General features: G+C 38.5%; 1 protein-coding gene across 2 annotated transcripts; it reads right to left on the minus strand.

The window, feature by feature from the left end:
• Positions 1-487: 487 nt before the first annotated feature.
• On the minus strand, positions 488-21,285 carry LOC128260908 (protein singed). 2 transcript variants are annotated; one of them, XM_052994244.1, is made up of 6 exons: positions 20,634-21,285; positions 5,570-5,847; positions 3,221-3,641; positions 2,574-3,143; positions 2,258-2,506; positions 488-1,628 (listed from the first exon to the last, which is right to left on the minus strand). In XM_052994244.1, exons 2-6 carry the CDS (start codon positions 5,772-5,774, stop codon positions 1,535-1,537), a joined length of 1,539 nt encoding a protein of 512 aa, XP_052850204.1. In that variant the 5' UTR covers positions 5,775-5,847; positions 20,634-21,285; the 3' UTR covers positions 488-1,534. The 2 variants fall into 2 exon arrangements, with proteins under 2 accessions (XP_052850204.1, XP_052850203.1); XM_052994243.1 differs by lacking the exon at positions 20,634-21,285 and adding an exon at positions 5,922-6,031.
• Positions 21,286-21,758: the final 473 nt, after the last annotated feature.

Here is a 21,758-nt window from a genome sequence, read left to right on the forward strand (position 1 = left end):
GCTAGTGGGTACTGGCTCGTGGGCGTTGCAATGTGGCAATGGGGCTGGGGGGCCACAGCCATTTGTCAGCCAGTCAATCAGGACCTGGTGACCCTCAGACTTATTGCATTGCGCAGCTAAATTGATTGCAATTTAATGTTTTTTTTACCAACAAATTTAAGAAACTTAATAAATCACTTGAAAACACTCCAATTGTTATTTAAATATTGTTTTTAACTACAAGATATAAGTTAAATGTAAATTTAAACTTTATTTTAAAGATCTAACGGTTACACGACTAGCGGTCTATAACAGAGCTGCATTGCGCACAGAGTTGCCAACTCTTAGAAGCAGGGATGCCAGATATTTATCATCGATTTTTTTAAATTTAAAACTTTATCCAATATGTAGCCGTTAAGCTACAAAATAATTCAATACCCCAACCTATAGATCTCTAGATATTCTGTTAAAAGTTGAAAATCTGAGTCCCATCGAAAATGCCCAAGAATCATGTATATATGTATATATTTCATATGTATCATACAAAATTTCCATTTTAAGTTTTAGCAACTAAATTGGGTTGAGTTTTTTGTTTCGATTTGAAGTGCACAAATTAAAAAAAAAAAAAAGATAACTAATTAATTTATTAAGAAATTGACGCAAATAAATAACAAAAAACTAATTCATTATATGCATATGTTAGATATAGTGGAGTTGATTCCATTGCAAAATCGCCGTACGGAGAGATTTGATTTTTAATTTTTGACTTCGTTTTTATTACAGATTAATTTTTAAAGGTTTGCTTAGTGACTAAATTTTGTTTTGCGTATTAAAATTGCTTGTTTGAGTGTTTGGATGTGTGTGTGTGTGTGGGGTAGTGTGTATGTGTTTTATCGTTCATATCAATATGTATATAAATATATAAATAAATTTATAGGAATATGTGTTGATTTATTTTTATTTTTTGTTTTAATTATGTTTTCCTTGCTCTTATTTCCCTTTTTTGTTTTTTTTTTTTTTGTTTTCCGTTAAGCTTTACGAATCGAATATGTATATAGGTGTATATATGATGTGCTTGTATAACCATTATGTCATTCTTCATTTTTGCTGGCTTAGTTGCTGATATATGTGATAAAACGGAAGGACTCGCGACAGAAGTTTCGTTTTGTTATCTACGCTAAAAAATTTGTTGTTCTTTTTTTCTTTTGTAGATATTCTCATCGTATAAAACGTATAAAAAGCTAAATAGGTTGTTTAAAAAAAATCTCTCTTTCTATGTATACGTAGATCTTTATATATAAATATATACGTTTTTATTTTTATGTTCCATTCACTCGCGTCTCCTTCTCTTTATCTCTATCAAGATTTCTTCTTTTTCTTCGTTCATAATTTTGCAATTGTGGTTTAGGATCTCTCAAATTCTTGTGCGACTTCTTTGTCAGCGCTTCGGCTGCGGATCGATAAATAGGGAATCCCCGCTTTTGGATGGGAAGTGTGTGATTGTGATACTGATGACGCGTGCAGCAGCCCGTAAGGTAGGGGGCGTGTTCCCGCCCTAGAACTCCCACTGTGTGGCCGAATCGGTGCCATCGTCCAGCAGCTTGAACGCCCCATTCTTCGTAGCGCCCAGATACTTGCCCTGCTGCGATCTGAAATTAATATATGAAACAGCATTAGTAACTATTTGTTAAACAAAACGGGTACATATGTTCAACTGGGATCGGAATAAAAGCACAGAAGTTTCGAATGGTTTTTCTATCACTTGATGCTTCAAAACGTTAATGTTACCTGTTATTTTTAACATTATTATTTTAAATAAAAAATACTTCAAAATATCTAACATTTTATAGATTTGTGGTAAGCAATCAATTCTTGTTCAATTGATCTTGAGTTACAGTGCCGAATTTTATGTTCAGTTTCGAGCTTTTAAAAAGAATTTAAAGGTAATGTTGTTAAATTTAAAGTTTTTGCCAACTTTTTTTTACAGTAATTGCAGGACTGTGTAAAAAGTGAATTTAATGTGAAAATATGACAAGAGTTAGTTTCCATAACTCACAACTAAATGCACTTCTCTGTTCTGTGAAAATATGACAAGAGTTAGTTTCCATAACTCACAACTAAATGCACTTCTCTGTTCTTGAGACAAATACCTCCCTAACTAATAGTTTTAAGAACATTTAAGTACAATTTATAGCTCAAAATGTCTAAATGTGCCCTAATTATGGGTAAATTTCGTGGTGCTTTAATTCTGGCTGTATGCCCAATTTGGTGTTCCAACCTTATGCAGATCCTGGTCGGCTCGCGAAGCTCCAGGAAGAATCCATCGCTGGGCGCATCGGCGTCCACCGAGATGCTCTCGCCCTCGATACGCCAGTACTTGCCGCTGTGCGCCTTCAGATGCACCAGGCCTTTTTGGGCGCGCTCCACCAGGATGGTCTCGTAGGTGGCCTTGTTGCACTCCAGCTTGAGGTTGCCGGGCGTGCGATAGCCCACGAATCCCTGCTCGCATTTCAGCACCAGAATGGGTCTGTCAATCAAACGATGTACCATTAGTATGAGTAGACTTGCAAGTGAACACAGCGAATCTGGTTTACCGATTAATCAAGTAGAAATAGAACTTGGCGATCTCCTCGATGGACTCCGAGGTGGCGAACAGATGGCCGGAACGCTTGGTGGCCAAGAACTTGCCGTTGTTGGCCCGGAACGAGAGCGATCCGTCGCCGTGCCAGATCAGCTCGAAGAGGGCGTCGGCGCAGCGCCGATTGCCGGTGGCCTGGATGCCGCCGCCCGCCGACAGGCACCAGTAGCGATCCTGGGTGGTGCGCAAGGCCCAACGGTGCGCCGACCAGTCGTACTCCAACTGGAACGTCTCGTTCTCGCCCACCTCATCCTGGTTGGCCGTCACATCGACGCCCTGCTTGACGCTCACATAGCGCAAATTGAGGCCGGCAATGAAGGAGGCCTGCGGCAGTGAGTCCTCCAGCGAGAACAGCTCATCGCGGGTGACCGACGACGAGCGGGACTTGAGTACCGCCTTGGAGCCAATGGGCGACAAGTACTGGCCCTGGCGATCGCGCAGCGCCAGGTGACCGCCATGATACTCGGCACTAAACAGGCAATCCTCGTTGCAAACCACCTGCAGTTTCCCATTGGCGTTTAGATATCTGTGGGGGAAGATGGACGGAAATCGTTTGGTAAAGCTGGTTGTAAACGGTGCAGCGGCTGCCCGACTACTACTCACTTGTTGTTGCACGTGTGCAGGGCATAACGACCGCCCTCCTCGGCACGGAACTCCAGCGTGAAGAGCGTATCCTCGCCCCACGGAATGTTGGCGTCCACATGGATCTCATCCTGCGACTCGGAGAGGTGAGCAAACCGCTTGCGACCAATCGAACGCAGATTGACCTGCGGCCGGGCAGCCAAATGGACGGTCCAAAACTCACTGGCGCCGGGCGTCTTGGCCGTGCAGACCAGTTTGTCCGGAGTGCCGCCGAGGAAGTAGCCGCGCGACTCGTTCTTCAGCGCCCAACGGCCGCTGCCGTCCTCGCTGATGCTGATCTGGAAACGGCTGCCCGCGTCCCGCTCCTCGCTCTCGCACAGCACGTTGCCAAACTGATCGACCGAAAGGTACTTGTTCAGATGAGATCGTAAGTAGATAATACCTGCAACGAGTGGTGCGACGAAAACGGATTAGTAATGCTCTTCAACGACCACACTTGCAATGAGAGCGTTGCAAATCGCTTAGCGCTTAAGTTAAATCGCAATTAATTGCCAAAGAAGAAACATCGATTTTCTGAATTTATAGTGAAACGACTATTCTGTAACTTGAAGTTGGTTTCAAATTAAAGAATAGTTGTTAAACTATAAATTCAGAAGGCTTAAATTTTTTTTTATTTGAAGAGACTTATCCGAAGTAGAGCTTTCCTATAATCCCCTTATATTTGGTATTACATATTATATTAAACTCTACAGAGTAAAATACATGTATTTCCTATATAATAATTATTAGTTGCTTAATTGTTTGCTTACAGAGGCACCTCGAAAGCAGAATTTCGAAACTAAAACCATTTATATTCAATATTAAATTTTATATCTAAAGTCATAAAAATTAAAGGTTAATAAAATTAAATTAGTTGTTTAAATTGAAATATGATAAACAAATAGTTAAATTGTTCTTGTGTTCTTTACTTTACAGAATCTAACCATTTTCAAAAACAATTATATATATTTGATATTTGAACAAACTTAAAAAAATGACTTACTTAAGTAAAGAAAGATAGATACCCCCTGCTGAGTTAGACAAATTCAAAAATCGATTAGACTCTCGCGCGCTGATTGTTGATGGCACTTGGGCTATCGATACTCGGCCATTTCGATTTGGCTCGCTTTCCAAACATTTTGAATGCTATCATCTATTAAGCCATTTGCTCAATCCATAGCCACCGTGACCAGTGTAATGGAAGTTGGGAGCAGAGCTGAGCTCCACGGCAAGGCCAACCGAGCAGGCGAAGCAAGAAATTTTCAATTTGGATGAGCTATTTTAATGGCCACAGCGAACGCCGGCTGACTTATGGCTTTGGTATTATAGAAAATGTTTATTAATTGCCAGTGGCAACGACCAGACTGGCGGCGAATAAAAAACCAGTTGCTGGCCAGCTTTAATTGTAATTGCTTGCCACGGACACAACCATCGGCAAGTCCAGCCAAGTGCATGTACGACTCCAAAGCCAAAGCCAACTCCAAAGCCAAAGCCAAAGCCAAATCCAATTGCAATTCCAATGCAGTGGCAGCGGTAGCTTGATAAATGATGCCAAAATTCGTGAGGCGCTTTGTTTTCTACTCTCCAGCACGTCAAATTAGTGCAACTGGAATTATCGGCCTCTGCGCGAGGACACCCCAAATGATTTATGTTGTAAATAAATGAAAAAGAAAAAGAAACAGAAACAGACAAAGAAAAAAGACTGCACTAACTGGCCAAGATGATAGTGATTACGGTTGGCAAATGGTTTCGACTTTGCCACTTAAGCCCCAGAGTCGCAGAGTCGGGGTAAATGGTAACAACAACTGGTTCGAAATAATACCACTCCCAAACTGAAAAAAAAAAAGAAAAAATAAAACAAAAAATCACTTGCAGTCCGTCGGATTAACATGCTTATCTGTGCTATCCCCAGATAACGGGCACATGCATATTGTTTGCCATTTAAATGTTAAGGTGTGCCATCGATTAGCCAGAAACCGTATTGCCAATCGCGTGTGGAAAGCCACAGCTGTGATTATATAAATAGCTCGAATTGCTAAACTTCTGTTTTTTTTCCAGCTAAAATCTAACACAATTGATTATTAAATAGAATTCGCTTCAAAAGGGCTATTTAGTGTCAATCGATTGTTTGACATTCCAAATTTTAAAGATTATTTTATAAGGAATTAACCACAACAGTAATTCTCTTTTTTTTTGTACACTTTTGTTTTACTATTTGATTTGCTTTGAATCGAGTGTTTATAATATGTTTTTACAAATAAGCCGATGTCTACCCATAACTTTTCTTAATTTTTTTGGATGTTGTGATATTGTTAGTAGCCAACTACTCACTTTCACCGGTGTTCGAGGGTTCCAGCGTCCACAGCTGCTTCTTCTTCAGACTGGCGCCATTGGCGTTGAGCTTGAACCCGAAGGTCTCGGCGGTCATGTACTTGTGCTGGCCGTTGATCAGGCCGATGGTCCACCATCCCTTCTGTTGGTTCTGTGAGATGATGTCGCCGTTGCTGTGGCCCAGCTCGCAGCCCTGGCCGTTCATGGTGCTGATGGGAGCAATCTTGGGGCTGTCTCCGGATTCCGGCTTATTTTTACAGGAAAAACGAACGTTGTGTCTGCAACGAAAAGGAGAAAAAAATAACGGTAAATGCAATTAGTTTTTGGTTTTAAAATGGCTAGATAAACAAACCGAAATAGAGCCATTATTAATTAGGTTATTGGGAGAATCACAAATCTGACCGCACAAGCACAAATAAGTTTTTGACATAAAACACCAAATTGAGTGATCTAAAATATTTGTCTGTGATTAAATTATTCTATTTGCTCTATTGCTGAGATAAGTCATAATCTTTTGTCATCCAGAAAAGTTTGGTTTACATTGTTTATGATTCTTTTAGACTTCATATCAACATTATATATAAAATTTTTGATTTAAATTCAATAATTTTAAAGCCTTTTAAAATTAAAAAAAAAAGAAAAGTATGCATACTAACAGTTTTTGACCCCCTTGCAAGGCCCCTGGGTGAAAACATTGAATATTCGTTTAATTATGTAAAACTATCCGCTTGATTGATGAACACTTTTTTTTAGGGGCGGACGGTGAGGGGGGCTGCGTGCAAGATTTATGGGTCGTCTCTTCGGCTCACGACTGACTACCACAGGCTGTCAAACAGGGTCTCCACTGTCATCCATGTGTGCTGCAGACAGTGGGTTCCCGATAGGGGGGTTTTCATGGGGGGAAAGAGTTCTTGAGACATTGCCATTCAACGCAACAGGAAATGCTATCTGCATTTGCATTACATGGCGACACATGTCGCTGATCCACAACTCCACAACTCCACAACTCCACAACTCCACCTCCCTTCTCTTCTCCTTTTGCTGCCTTCATTTTGTTCCTTATTCTCCGCATTCAAGTCGGCTTCAATAAATTCAAACTCAAGAGGCAAACAGTCAGCTGTCAAAGCATCGATGACACTTCTATCGTGCCATCGATAAAGCTGCGTTTGATTCGAAGCAGGTGTTTGGCACTCGAGAACTGGTATCACACCTACTGGGAATACACTGATCCAATTAATTCATCTGGAGCACACAGGGACTAATCCCCGGCAATCAATTATTGATTGAAATTAATCAGCTTTTAATGAACAAAACACCAGCTGAATTAATAAGGTAGATACACAGACACACCTGCTTTTTTGTACACTTCAAAATAATGAGCTAAGCTGGATCTATTTTATTAAATTAAGGTATTTTGTAAGTTTTGTTTATTTAGATTTAAGTAAGTAGATCGGTAATTATTATTAAAATGTAAAAAAAAACACAGCAAAATTTCCTTTCCAATTCGAATTAGGTTCTAACAACAGTTGCGTTTATCAATTAAATTAAGGCAATAAAAATAAATGAAATACAGCTAACCATTTTTGTTTGTTCAATATTCCTTTTCTTTAAATTGTTTTTACAAATGATTGAAAACAGACGTACATTTCTGAAAACCGTTGCAACCGTTAGCCACTGATACCAGCTGCAGCAACATTAAGGCCATTAGCAATTGCTGCAACAAAAACGCCGTGGAAAAGATAAATAAGCAGCAGAATCATAAACATAAACAGAATCAAGAACAAGAACAACTCATTAGCGTGACGCGTGCCTGCTAATCAGAGCTTATGAATCGCCGGGCCCGGATGAGTCAACAACTCCGGCCAACAATAACAAAAAACCGCAGCCAGTAACGCTAAACATAAATTATGAACATCAAGAAAAAACTATAAAAAAAACTGAAATAAATAAAAATATGACGGGGCACAGACACTAAAAAAAAAGTAGAAGAAAGACAGTCACGGGGGCACAACAATCATAATAAATAAGAAGGGGAAACTGAAACAGAAACAGAAACAGTTGATGGCGCAAAAGGTGTGTGTTGTGTGTGGTAAAGGAAAAGGCATGGAAAAAGGGGGCGGTTGGATTTTGCATTCTAATTTCTCAAAAAGGCAAACACAAAGGGGCGATAAAGGAGTTGAAGACAAAAGCGTGACAGCGACTCCTACATTTCCCTTTTTTTTTTGTTTGTTATTGTTGTATTTCTAGGCGTTGGCTCCTGGACAAAAAACAAAAAAATAAAGAAAAATTAGCCGGGGGACGATGGCCTGGGCGTTGGCTTAAAAGCAAATCGCAGATCGCAGATTAACATCAAATAATATGCAAACGAAAATGAAATGAAATGAATACAAATAAAAATAAAAAAGAATGGCGAAAAACGAAGAAATAAGATCATCTTGGATCTGATAGACATCAGCTTTCAAGCTTTTAATTATGCAAAGGTAATAAAAATAAGTAATTAAGATTAATTAATTACAATATAACGTGACTAAGAGTTTGTTAAAGATTTATGATATAAATAGTCCCACGATTTTTACGTGTTCCCTAACTGGCGTAATTTTTAGGGACGATTTTTAATGATCATACAAGTTTTTCATTTTTTTTGAACGAGTACAAAAATCATACGACTCTTAAAAAGTTACAAAGGTCATAAAAATATGTAATTTAGTTTAATTAATTACAATATTACGTGACTTAGAGCGTGTTAAAGATTTATAATATCAATAGTCCCACGAATTTACTTGTTTCCTTATAGCCATAATTTTTAGAGACCATTTTTAATGATCATACTAATTTTTTATTTATTTTTTAACGAGTAATTATATTATACGTCTCTTAACAAGTTACACCCAGAAAAATTAAACCAAAAGTCTAAGAATTATGGACTAACTTTCTTAAATAAAATATTAAGGCAATTATGGACTTAATACTAAGAATAATTACTCATGATCTTAAATTAAAGGCAACGTGTGTGGTGCCATTATAAAGTCCATCATTAATCAAAAGAAATTTATACCATATTTTCTCGATTTTTAGATTTTCTTCTGGGTGTATTTATTATAAATATGAGTAATAGTTTTCTGTGTGCAAATTGCGCGACTCGGTTATCTGTTGGGTTTCTGGAGTCAACGCTCGCTATAGGATGCCTCGTCAGCTTTTAAAGCTCTTCACCTGCACCTCTCACCTTTCCCCGCTCATTTGGCCAACTCCCTCTTAATGCCTTTCGACATTTATTTTCAGGTTAAATGCAATTCGATAGGCGAAAATGTTTAGACAACTTCGCTGGAAAATTAATTGTCGCCATTTACAACACGATTTCCACACACTTGAGCAGTGCAAATCATAATTAATTATGCAAACGAGTCTGGGTTTTTTTTTTTGTCTGTTTTATACGGAGGGAGGTCAGACGGACCGGAGATCTCCGGCGAAGATACACAGAGAGAGAGAGAGACGTCCTCAAGCAATTAGACAAAGCAATGTTGGCCAGGCAAACACAACAGTTAGACACCGTTGCTGCAGCAGCAACTTGCGGCACCAGCACCAGCAGCAGCAGCAGCAGCAGCAACATCATCAGCTGCAACACCATCCTCATCATCATTACCATTATCATCATTATCGGGGGCCTCAGAGGCACAAACAGCGCCAATTACTGCAAATGGAGTGCCGGGCATCGCCAAGCGGAACAAATGCAGCCATACTGCCTTTACATCCACATCCACGTCTACGTCCACGTCCATGCCATATCATCTACCCAAACATCCACATGCATGTTCGTGTCCATCTCGATGCCAAAAGATCCAGAAGCGGTTGCCAAGTGGCTCCGATTCGGCCTTTGTCTGCTTTTACTACCCTGACCTTTAAATAGTAAGGTATATTAACTTGGTTCTCAGACAATAAAAGGATTTTTTAAAACAATTTAAGGCTTCAAAACAGATATAAAATACAATGCTCAACTAAGCTGGAACAACAATTTTAAATAATATTAGTCAGTGTGCTTAAAGGCAGCAACAACAGTGGTCAAGGGTCTTTGGTACTTCTAAACTTTTACTAAATTTCTGATCTAATTCATCTTTCAGAAAACCATGTTTCTTCCAAAAGAAAAAGTATAAATAACATAAGTATAATAACCTCTTGTATGATTAGATGTATAATTTCAGAATTAACGTAAGTGAGTAACTTTTTGCACCCGATGGATATGGGGGCTTAGGCATTCTAGGGTATTTAAATGTTCGAAGGAAGTCATCGTTCTTGTTTGCTCATTATTATTCTGTTCTTGCTTTGAGTTTTTCTTCTTGCTGCTCTGCTCGGCTAGCAAATCAATTAAATTACACTATCAATATCGGCGATTGAATGTCGCTTGTATGTGCGAATTTCTGCTACAAGTGTGCTTGTATGATGGTGTATCTGTATCTTTGCGTTTATCTTTCCCTTGATGTGTGCTAGTGCTGTGTTGTGGTGTGTGTGTGTGGCATTATTAAAACGCAATCTAATTAAATGAAATTGCACACGCACACTACAGAGTGGTGTTTGTGTGCTCTTCATTGTTTTGTTTTCTTTTTTTTTTTTTTTTGAGTGTGTGATGTGGGCTTTTAGCAAATTACGAAAATGTAAAATATGATGGAAGCTTTATCGCATCCAGCGCACCTTTCACCAATTGACGTGCTGCTCTGCCTGACTCTCCGCCTCCTCTTTCCCCGCCTCTATCCCCTTTTCCCGTTTCTCTCCTCTTTCCCCGTCTTTCTTCCTCCCTACCTCCCTCCTTTCTTTTCTCCCTCCCCCCACCTCTTTTAAGCGCCCAACCTGCTTTTATTTTGCGTGTGTTTCGCTCTCATGCGTGCTCTGCCGACGTCGCTGCTTCTGTGTTGGCTGGTTAATGATAACGGTAAAGCTAGCCAGCTAGCGAGCTGATAAACGCAGTCGCATTTAAACAATGCGAACAGATCCGAGATTTCCAGGCTTTCCAGTGCAGCTGTTTGGCCGTTCGTTCAGCTGTTGTCACTTCATCTTCTTCGCTGGAATCTTCTTCTTTCGCATGCCAGCACAGTGAACATTTGCAGTTATCAAAATTTCACTTACACAGTGGACGCTCAATATAAGGACTGTGGGTTGTTACCTTTAAGAACTTTCTCACTTCATTATTCCAAAACACTATTCATGAGTTTATTTAAGTTCTCTGAAGCTGTAACTTTGTCAATTGGTTTTCATAAATGTGCAAACCAAATCTGTCTTAATACCTCTCCCACTTTATACACTATTCTATACCATTCTATAGAAACACCATATTCAAAACTCACTAGCTTGTTTAAGCTACCTAAAATTTTGACATTTGCAATATAAATAATAATATTTCACTCTCATATTCCCAAATATTATTATCAAATCTCAACAGTTTTGTTTAAGTTTCCTTTCCTTTTGATTTATAACAACCTACAATAGAGCCCAAGTATCTTTTTTTCTTAAGGAACTTACCATTGCCTTGAAAAGTTTGTATTAAATTTGACAATAAAACATTTTATCATATATTGTAATATTAAATTCATAAGAGATATGTTATATAAATAACATTTCGCTTTGTCATTGAACTAAAATCTATTACAAAGTATTACAATATAATACGATTGACGCAATATATCAGTGCTCTATTTGCAGTATTTATGCTCTTTACATGACAGCATTATAAATCTGTTACATAATGGTCTACCCATTAACGAGCTTCCACTGTGGTTAACCAATTTCCATTATTTCCACTATTTTTGTTCGCCAAATGAAAGAACTGACATGGTTTTGGCAATCTTTTTCATAAGCGCAATAAATCAGCGTCAAAAGACCCCAAACATCGATTGTGCGATTGTGGATTTTCTTTCCTTTGCTACTGGCTGGCTTGGCTCTTTTATAACATTTTATAAGCAGTCTTAAATGAGGCGGCAAAGGGGAAGGGGGTGATGGGAGAAATATGCTGCAGCATACGGTATATTTTACTGTAATGCAGCAGCAAATGGAGCAGCATTGGCGATCTAAAAATACGAATACAAGCGCACATCATCAACGCCTAACAAGACATTAACAAGAGAAGGGGGGGGGGACGGTCTTCGTCTTCTCGGCTCTAAAGAGACTCTCTTCTGGCCAAAGAAATGGAAGCATTGAAGGTAAGCCTGCTACAGTTAACGAGTCTTCAAAACTGCCACTCGATCCACCTGTCTCTGTTGCACTTTCCTCGGAGCCAAGTGGCAAAATAGCGCCCTCCCTTTCTCGCTCACGGCTGACGCACGCGCGCACGCGCTCTCAAGCGTTGCAACATTGCATTGTGATCGCGTTCGTGTTGCGACTTTTATGGCTGTCAAGAATGCGGCGCAGCAAACTCAAGGAGCCAGCAAGAGAGAGGCCATGGCCAAATTGGGGTTTCCAAAAACCCAAATACTCTTTCAAAAGCCGAAATATTAAGGCAGAATCCAAAGTTTCGGATCATTTTTCATTTTTTAATATGTTCCAAAGATTTAAAATGGGTATTTAACATATGCGGATCTTAAAACCTGAAAACTCATCTCTACAAAATCTGCAATAGCATTTAAGAAGAATCAAAAGGTTTCCGATCTTTTGAACGATTCAAAATTTTAAAATAGTACAAATTACAAATTATTTAATTTACAAAATTAAACTAGTTTCAGAGGTCACGTTATAAATACATTGGTCAAGATAATGATTTAATGTTTTTATTTAATTTAATCGATAGATAGTTTAAATGTTTTAGTGAACTAGAAACTAATTGATTATAAGCAAATCAGATAAAATCAACAACTCATAACATACATATGTATAAACTTAGGAAAAGTATTAAAATTTTATCCGATATATAAATTTCCCCAAAAACATTATAATACCCTCCGGATTCAGGGTACCCCATGGATGGCAGCGACTCAAGCGAAGATACTCAAAATGTAAGAAGTGAATAGTGAGATGCAAAAGCGTTTACACCGCACACACACTCTTAAGCTGATGAGTTTGCCTTGGGCCTGTTATTTATAAAACATTTTGCGGTTGTTTATTGTTTTTCGCCAGCGCAGCCGATGAAAACAAAAGAAAACAACTTTCTTTGTGTTTTGGCAAAGAATTTACATGCTCTTGCCGATGAAATTTCGCCAAGCGATTTGCAGTTATGCAGGCGACATGAGAGTTAAATCGAATTGAATCGAATTGAACCGATACAGTGCTATATAGAAGCCATTATATGGCCATGGTCAGTTACGATAATTGCGGACTTGTCGTGATGGCACACATTTGTTTGCCCGCTGCTGTGTGCCCGGTAAATTGTTACATATCCATAATGAAGCCTTACAAGAGCCAACCACATCGACCAGACCACAATTCAATTAACAACGAATTCAATCGCCGATCTAGTCTATAACCGGCGATCGTTTGTCACGGCAACCACTCAGCTAAAATCAACTCAACTCGACCACTCAGCAGCAGGTCACCTTTCCAATTGTTTTATAATTACCCACCGCAAAGCTTTTCTTTTTTCTTCTTTACTTTACTTTACACTATCTTTTTTTGTTATTTTAGTTTTGCGGCCTTTTGCATTTTAGAAAGCGCCAAAACAAGTGCAGCAATCAATTATTACGAGGCAAAAGATTGACGCGACGCGACGGCTTGAAAAGTAAAAGTCCCCAACGACAGAAAAACAGATTAACAATTTTTATATTTCGTTTATCGGCGGTTTGCCAAAAACCGTTAGAACAACGCTGGCGTTGGCAATCGAAGTTGCCTTCAAAGCCATTGTCATGCAAAATTGGGCCCCAAGATGATGGTGACAAACGGCATCCCCAACGGCGCTACCTAAAAATAACAAACCGAACTCGGTTTTAACGTTGTGCACGGCAAAAAATAAAATAAAAGGAGATTATCAGATATGCCTAAAGATTTTATTTTGTTACAATCAATTTACCGTTCACTAAATACCGATTAAATCGGAGTTGATCTCATTATACTTTTACTGAAATCTTGTCAACTATCATCTAAGATCTCGGATATATCATTTATATTACAAAGATTAGTCGAGTATTTACATCCAAAAATGATATTTTATACTTATTTATGTTTCAGAAAAACTTAAATAAATAATTGTTTATTATCCTATAATTTCTTATATAACTTTAATAGTATAATGAAATTATTTATACACATAGATTTTACAACTCAAAAATTCCAACTGATTTATGTTCTTTAGATTTCTCTCTGTGTATTTGATCTAAACTCATTCGATCCACTGCAATTTACAGTTAAAACGAGACGATCAGACGGACGGCAATCAAAAAATCAAAATCAATAATGAAATGGAGTGATTTCAAATAGAGAAATCAATGAAAGCCACCGAAAAAAGCCAGACCAAGCCAAACTCAACGAAACGAGACAAAACGGTTTTCGGGTTTTCGCTCTCTGTGTCTGTCTCTGTGTCTGTCTCCTTTCTTTCTTTGGAAGATTAAAGCGAATGAGGGGGGAAATATGAAGAAGGGAAAGAGGGGAAAATAGAGGGGGATGGTCTCTGCAATTAAGTAGAGGTTTGCTTTATTGAACGCATCGCATCTGTGTGCAGTGTGCAGTGTGCAGTGTACACTGTATATGAAAAACATCTGTGGCATGAGATACAAATGTATCTGAGGCAAAACAGTTAACGGTCTTCGTTTCGTTCGTTCGTTGTTGTGGCAACACACTGAAATTACCGATGCGCTCTCGGCGAAGCAGGTAAAATGATTTATGCGCCAATTATATGGACGCCGACAGCAGAGAGCGCGGGAAAGTCGCTTGGAAAATCTCCAAAGAGTCCGACCCACCGTCTACCACTTTTAACCCATTACCCTCCCCTTCTTCAAACCCGTGCAACTCCCCCTCCAACTCCCCACCACTACATATACATACATTAATAATTTGTTCGCATTTTCAATACATAATAACAATGCGCATAAATATCACGGAGTCGAGCAAATTGCATAGAGCAGATGCCTCTGGCAAGCATGAAAAAATGCATTTTACCCTCGATCAATATTTTTCCATCTTTCACAAAGAATTCCGGGCATTGGATTCAATCGAATTAAGGCGGGCTGCTGTTGGGGTCCATTCAATTCTAATTTATTATTATTGCTATGAATTATTCAGAGAGCCTAAGGCAAAAGTTCTCTGTTTTTGAGCTACATATTTAAGTGTAAATAAAAATCAGCAAGAGGTGACTCTGTTTAGACAACAACGGGGTCTTGATCAATAGGTGTATAAATAATATTCTATATTTTACAAAGGAAATTTGGTTGCTTTTTGAGCTACATATTTTAAGCAAAAGACCTCCCATAGCTCCATTTTTGGTTTGTAAAAACCATTAATTGTTGGAAATCTTTAAAATATAAATTAATATTTAATCATTTAATTCTTTAAAGCCAGCCAAATACAATTTTTGATTTTTTAATTTAGTAACAGCTTACTATTTTAAAAATACAAATATACTATAGTTTATATTTTTATTCCACTTTTCTCATGAACTCAAAACATGTTGAGCCACAATGTCTTTTAGTTTCTGTTAACCCCAAACTGAACCTGGAGCTAAAGTCTGGAACCGAAGCCGTGGCATTTATGTCTCACTTGACAACCAGCTGGACCAGTTGCAATGGGATTCGCAGTCGGATTCGGAGTTGCAGTGGCCTCCAGTCACTGCTGCACTTCACCCAAAAGCATCTTTGGCATCTGGTTGCGGTTTTTTTTATTTTTTTAGCGCAACAAGTTTATCAGCGGCAAACAACTGCAACTGCAACTTGCACTTGTGTGGCATGCGCCAGTTGCCACGCCCCCTAGTCTCCCATCCTCTCAGTTTTTCAGACCACAGATAAACAACAAAAAATAAAATAGATTGTGTAAAAATAATTTGCGGCGACACCCCTGGGTAAAACTCCATCGTCATTTACCACCCGTCGCTGACGAAATTAACATAAATCGCTCAAAGATGCTAACACTTAAAGCTCAAAAATATCCATTTCGTTTCATTGGGCTGAAAACATAAATAAATAGACAAATTTTGTCAAAGTGTCACATAAAGAGATCATTACGTTTTAAAATATTTCGAGATTTATTTCAGTTGCTTTAAAGTCAAGTCTGACTTTAGTTTTTGTCACTGGAGACTTTCTCCAATGATAATAATTTTGACAACATTTTATAAATTATTAAACCTTCAACTTATGAGATACAAATACTAATATAAATTGTGCCATTAATTTGAGTTAACAACAAAGTCAAGGTATTTGAATGAAAAAGTTAAATAAATACATATTGTTATCGGTTCATGGATTCCAAAAAAAAATTAATGACACCAAATTGTTGATCCCCCTATAATTGTAATTATCGGTTCTTCTTTGAATGCAGTTAACTTTGTTGATAATTCCGTTTTATATTTATGCATTTTAGTTTATCGAACGGAAGCGCTGATATATGTATATGTTTTCGTCCGGCGATGCTAAAAGGCCGATGAACCCGAAAATATCGTCGGCAGAAAAATCAGAAAAGGCTGGCTGCAAAGACCCGAGAGCATATCAATTATTTGTACTGCAATCGCGGAAAGGAAAGGGATGGGGAAAACCAAGTGCAGCAAGACGACGACGACAGGCGGGCGCCTTCGTAACCCCCATCCAAGATTTCAAAATACCATGCCCATTTGCATTGATAATGCCACAAGGCGAGGAGTCAACGCGGGCCATTGATATATGGGCCTTAAGTGAGTTTTTTAAGTTGGCAGGAAAGGCAAAACACAAGAGGCAGCCTGAATCACAAGTAGTCGGGTAGTCGGATAGTCGATAAGTCGGGAGAGTAAGGGCGTGCCGTTGAAAGCGAAACCAGTCAACAGGAAAAAAGGAAAAAAGGAGTAAAGAACAGGCATAACAATACTAGGGGGACAACAACATGACTCAGCCGCAGCAGCAGCAGCAACAGATATACGGGAGTACAAGAAAAGTAACAGAGAAAACTTGGGGGAGTTGCTGCTGTGCAGCCTAAGAAACTAACAAAGCGTCGGAGGAAAGAGGAAATCGGTATCAGACAGAGCAAAAACCCTTTTGTGCCCCGCAGGGATTACGATTATTGGCTAGAAAACGCACAAAGAAGTGGCAACTAAATGGGAATTAAGTAAATGAAAAGGCGATAATGAAAAGGAAATGTACTTGCGGGCCCATAAAATAGTTGTACCGAAATAATACTAAACAATGCAAGGCTGTAGAGTTGCTTAAATCAAACAAATAACTCCAAGTTTTTGGGGAAACTGAATGAAATATATTAAATATGGTACATACATATATTATGAAATAGTACGGCTGATACGAAAGCTATGTAAAACTATGAACAGGAAATTTGAACATTCGAAAGACATTGAAAGACAATTACAAATTTAAAAAAAAAACGAATAACTATGATCTCTAAATACAAATTAAGTTTTAACGAATATTTTATAAACAACACACATTTGAGGAATATAACGAAACAAGCCTTGAAATCAAAACTGAAGGCTATATATTAAATGAGAAAATACTTTAATGACATTTCGAATAAATACTTTAAAAATCGAACAAAGAAATGTGGATTTTATGGAAGACGTGGTAAGCTGGGAATATTTATACAGGGGATATAAATAGCTTAACCATTGGTTGGCATTCCAGACAACCCTAGACACATCCCACACACCCTCTCCACCACCAGAAAATGAGTGCGTAAAGTGCGTTCAAGGACGGGCGACAGCTGCAATTGATGACAGATACGATGGGGGTTGGGGGGTGGAGAAAATGGTCTGGGGAAACAAGACAAGACGGGGGTGTAATGCGAGCATATGCAGCCGAAATCCGCAGACAAGTACATAGGCACACTCCCATAAACAAGCGCATACTTACAGCTATGGTCACAATTTAAGTTGTGTTTACCTTTAAAATATAGGGTACTATAAATGGAAAGATTTTAACAAATCAGTTTATATAACGAAAATAAAGGGAGAACAATAAGAAAGCTAAAACTTCTGCTAAATGTTTTAAATCGTTGAAAGTACGATCTGAAAAATCTAACCCAAAATTAAATATAGTTGCCACTCCTTAACTTCAAGAGACTATGTGTTGTAATCCTATTAAAAAAAGTTTTTATATAAAAATTATTTGAGTTTTACGCAGTCGGTGATTGGTATGTGTTTAAAACAAAATATTATTGCTTGTACTTCTTCTGAAATTTAGCATATCAGATTAAAAATTATCACTCCTAATGTTTTGAACTCGACTGTTTGTATGGCATATACTTTGTCTTGGGCAGACTGTTGCTACAATGGCTTCTGCGGACGAGAACTCCACGAAACGCTAAAGTGAAGAAGTGAAGAAGCAGCGCAATGGGTTGGCAATCAAGGGGGTTGAGACACCGACTTGAATAAAGGTGGCGTGGGTGTGGGTGGGGGTGTCATTGTCGGTGTACCTGATTTCCGGCGCGCAGCGGAAGCATTCGATTGCCATTCCACATAAGCAGCCGAAAAAGGCGAGGGGATGTATAATATATAAGATATGGGAGACGTTGCCATTAGCACAGGCAAAATCACATAAACAAAGCGTGACTCAGTGTGAGGGTTTTTATGTACTACCTCTCTACCGCTACCTCTTCCCCTTCCACATTTTTCAGGGGAATTTCGCTCCTGGCATACTAATTGATCCCGAGAACGCAAACGAAAACCCGGCTAAAATGCAAAATCCTCATTGAAAATTATTGATTTGCCATTTTACTGGGGTAGGGCAGGATACAAAAGGGGGAGTGCCCGGGTGCCAGGGGGTGATTGTGCAAAATGAGGCAGAAACGCACTGCAAAAACAAAAGAAATGTCCATGACGTGTCGTCGTCGTCGTCCGTCGCCCACCATGGGGTCCAAAAATGTTTGTCAAAGCCAAATTGCAATTTTCCAATTGAGTGCGAGTTGTCGACAAAAATAATACTCTGTCATAGTGGTGGCTTCATTTTGTGAACGTAAAAAAGAATATTAATAAATGTAAATTTTGGATTAAAATAATATGCTTTCAATATGTTTGGAGTAGACAAAAAATCTTTAAAAATACTTTCCAACTTTATATATACAATTTATGGCTAAGGCATGACAAGGTTTCAAACATCCTTAGATTCATCCCAGTTTTAAATATTCTGGAATGGGATTTTAATTATTTGGACCACAGTGCTGCCTTCGTATCAGTCAATGTCCTCTGCCAATAAAGCACACGCCCTGTGCGCATCCAATCAAAAGGACGACTACACAGACAAAAAAATGTTGTTGTGATGTGATGATCAACTTTTAGATTTTTTTTTATTTCATGATAGACCCAGATACTCCTAAATTTTTCAACATTTCTTCTTTGCCAAAATAATGAAAAAAATACAAACAAAACAAAAAAACAGAATGGGATTTTAACTTGAGCTTTTGTTACCAGGATGTAAATGCGCTATTTGGTTTTTGTTCACTTATCAACATACAACATAAAAATTATATATTTGGTATTGATTGCTATTTTTATTTTCTGTGTTGACGGACGTCAGGACAAACGGAACTTCCGTACGGACAGGAGCGGAAGAGCAGACACAGACACAGAAACGGATACATACACACGAATCGGATTGGATGCGTTTTTGAGCGTGGCAAACAAAGGAACAAAAAGGAAACTCCGTGCCGCCGAAAGGAGCAGGAGAAAACGTAAACAAGAGCGGCTAACAAAACAAGCGAAACTAAACCGAACAGAGAAAATAACAGTTAGAAAGGGGGCGCGGCGGCTCGAAAAGAGGGCGGTGGCACCTTGACTGTGTGTTTATGTCTGTTTAAAGTTTATAGTTGAACTTGAATGATTGAAACAAGTCGGCGAAAAAAAAGAGGAGAGGAGTGCAAAAGAGAAGAGAGAGCATTGAATGCCAATGTCAAGGCAATTAGCCAGCCGAAAGCCGGTTGGAAAAATCAGCAGCACGGCGGCTGAAAAACAATGCCACAAGGTGGAGCACCAGCAGCCGAAGGAGAGCTCAAAATGAAATGCTAAAGTGAAAAAGAAAAAAAACTGAAGAGGCACAGACAGAGAAAAACAGAAAAACAGGCAGTGAAGCGAACTGACAACTGCCATAGATTTTATGACTTGCAAGAGACCCAGAGTAAAAACCGTGGCCATTGCCTTTACACCTGGAAATGGAGCAGCAGAGAAGCCGGCTCTGTCTAATTTGCACAGGCCGTCTGGAAGTAGAGGTGGCCTTGCGACACGACCATCTCGATGGTTTCCATTTTCCCAGTTCGAAATTGTTTTATTATTAACTAAAAATCTGCTTTTGGAAGTACAAAACACAGAACAAACAAGAATTGTTGAAATTGTTCCTAATTATACATGTTGACTTTACTCGAAAATATAATTTTAAAAATGAAAACTTAATAAAATACAAGAGCACAACTTGTAAATTACAGATAAAAACTTATTCAATACCACAGAAAAAAAATATGGGATGTAAATATAAGAAGAATTTAATTTATTGTTTTACCCTTTTTCAATTTTAATGATCTTAAATATGCTCGGTTGGTGGTTCACAGACTAAATACAGTCTTGAATTTGGTTATCTAATTAAGTTCCGTCTATTAGAAAGGATTTTAAAAAACAGCAACTAAAAAGTGTATTTTGTATTTACCTTTTAAGTAAAAAAACAAAAACGTAACAGAAGCTTTAAGAGGACTAATATATCGTCCCTTTTTTATTTTAACAAACTAAAAATAATGTTACAGAATTCCAAATCTTTTTTTTTTTTTTTAATGAACTTAATCACTCTTCTTGTGCAACAAAAGTGCCTTAATATATTATACAAGTGTGGTATTTGAAACTTCTTTAAATCTTTTTTGGGACACTTGTTTAAACCAGAAAAAAATTATTTTCGTGACACGACCTCGAGCGCGACCCGTTGGCCACCCCTAGTCTGGAGATGAGAGAGCGAAGGAGAGCCATCTTTGGGCAAGGAATTCCACTTACTTTCTTTGCTCCTGGTTTTTGGCTCTTTCGCTCTTCGCTGCTTTTGTTGCTGTTGTTGCTGCTGCTGCTGTTGTTGTGGTTTATTCTTCGCGAAATGTCACTTAGTCGCTTGTTTTATAGTATTAGTTTGGTAGTTATTATCCTGTTTTTACGTTTTCTATTTAGCACTCGCTCTCTCGTCTCCTTTTTTTCGTCTGCCTTTTAGCCGGTGTTTTTTCAGTGCGTTCGTGTGCGTGTGTGTGCGTCTGCCGTGTCGTCACACCCTTCACTTCTCCAATTCGAATTTCGAATCTGGAATTATTTTGGCCAGCGATTTAACTTCTCACACTCACACAATACAATGCAAAAAAAATTATGAAAAAAAACGTAAACAAATCACGGTCGGGCGGTAATTAATTTGTATTTTCCTTTATTTTTAACCCTGCTCAGTTGGCAGAAGGCAATTGAACGCTTTGTTGTCCGGCTTTTTTAGGGTATGGCAGGAAAGGATTTTCACGATTGGATTCGAGAGTTCTGATTGCAGGTTTTTCTGTTTCTGAGACGAGACGCATGCGCGCACAACAGTTTGATTTTAAGTTTTGACTTTTGCTTCTGCTTTGCTGCGAGAGAGAGAGGAGAGAACGACCGCTCACGAATTGCACTCGAGTGGGAATGAAACCCGTTGCGAGCAAAGCCGCGCTATTTGTATCACCCGCTAGAGATGCCGCTGTTGCCAAAGCGGCGGTTTCCCGCCAGAACGGCGCTCTGGTCGCACTGTAAACTGGCTGTTCGCAATGATATTTTGGATAGCTAAATAAATGGGATGTAAAAAATGTTGGCTCTTGACAAAGGTCATAAGTTAAGCATAGGGATATTTTTTATTTTCGTTAAGAATGAACTGTCATTTTAAGCAAATGACAAGGCAACTTTACAAATTAAAATAACAACAAATATTAGAGCAGTTACAAACTTCTGAACACAAAAGCCAGTTTTTATTTATTTTTCCGATATTAACGTTACCTTAATTAAATGTTTTTAAATTCTATGAATGAAAAAACACTAAAGCCGTAGGGACTTGTTGCAAGTGTAGATAAACATATTTTAGAGCTAAAGGAACATTTAATAAGCTAGTTTTCCTATAAACAG

This window comes from Drosophila gunungcola (genome assembly GCF_025200985.1).
Source record: "Drosophila gunungcola strain Sukarami chromosome X unlocalized genomic scaffold, Dgunungcola_SK_2 000043F, whole genome shotgun sequence".
In the NCBI taxonomy this organism is placed as follows: domain Eukaryota; kingdom Metazoa; phylum Arthropoda; class Insecta; order Diptera; family Drosophilidae; genus Drosophila; species Drosophila gunungcola.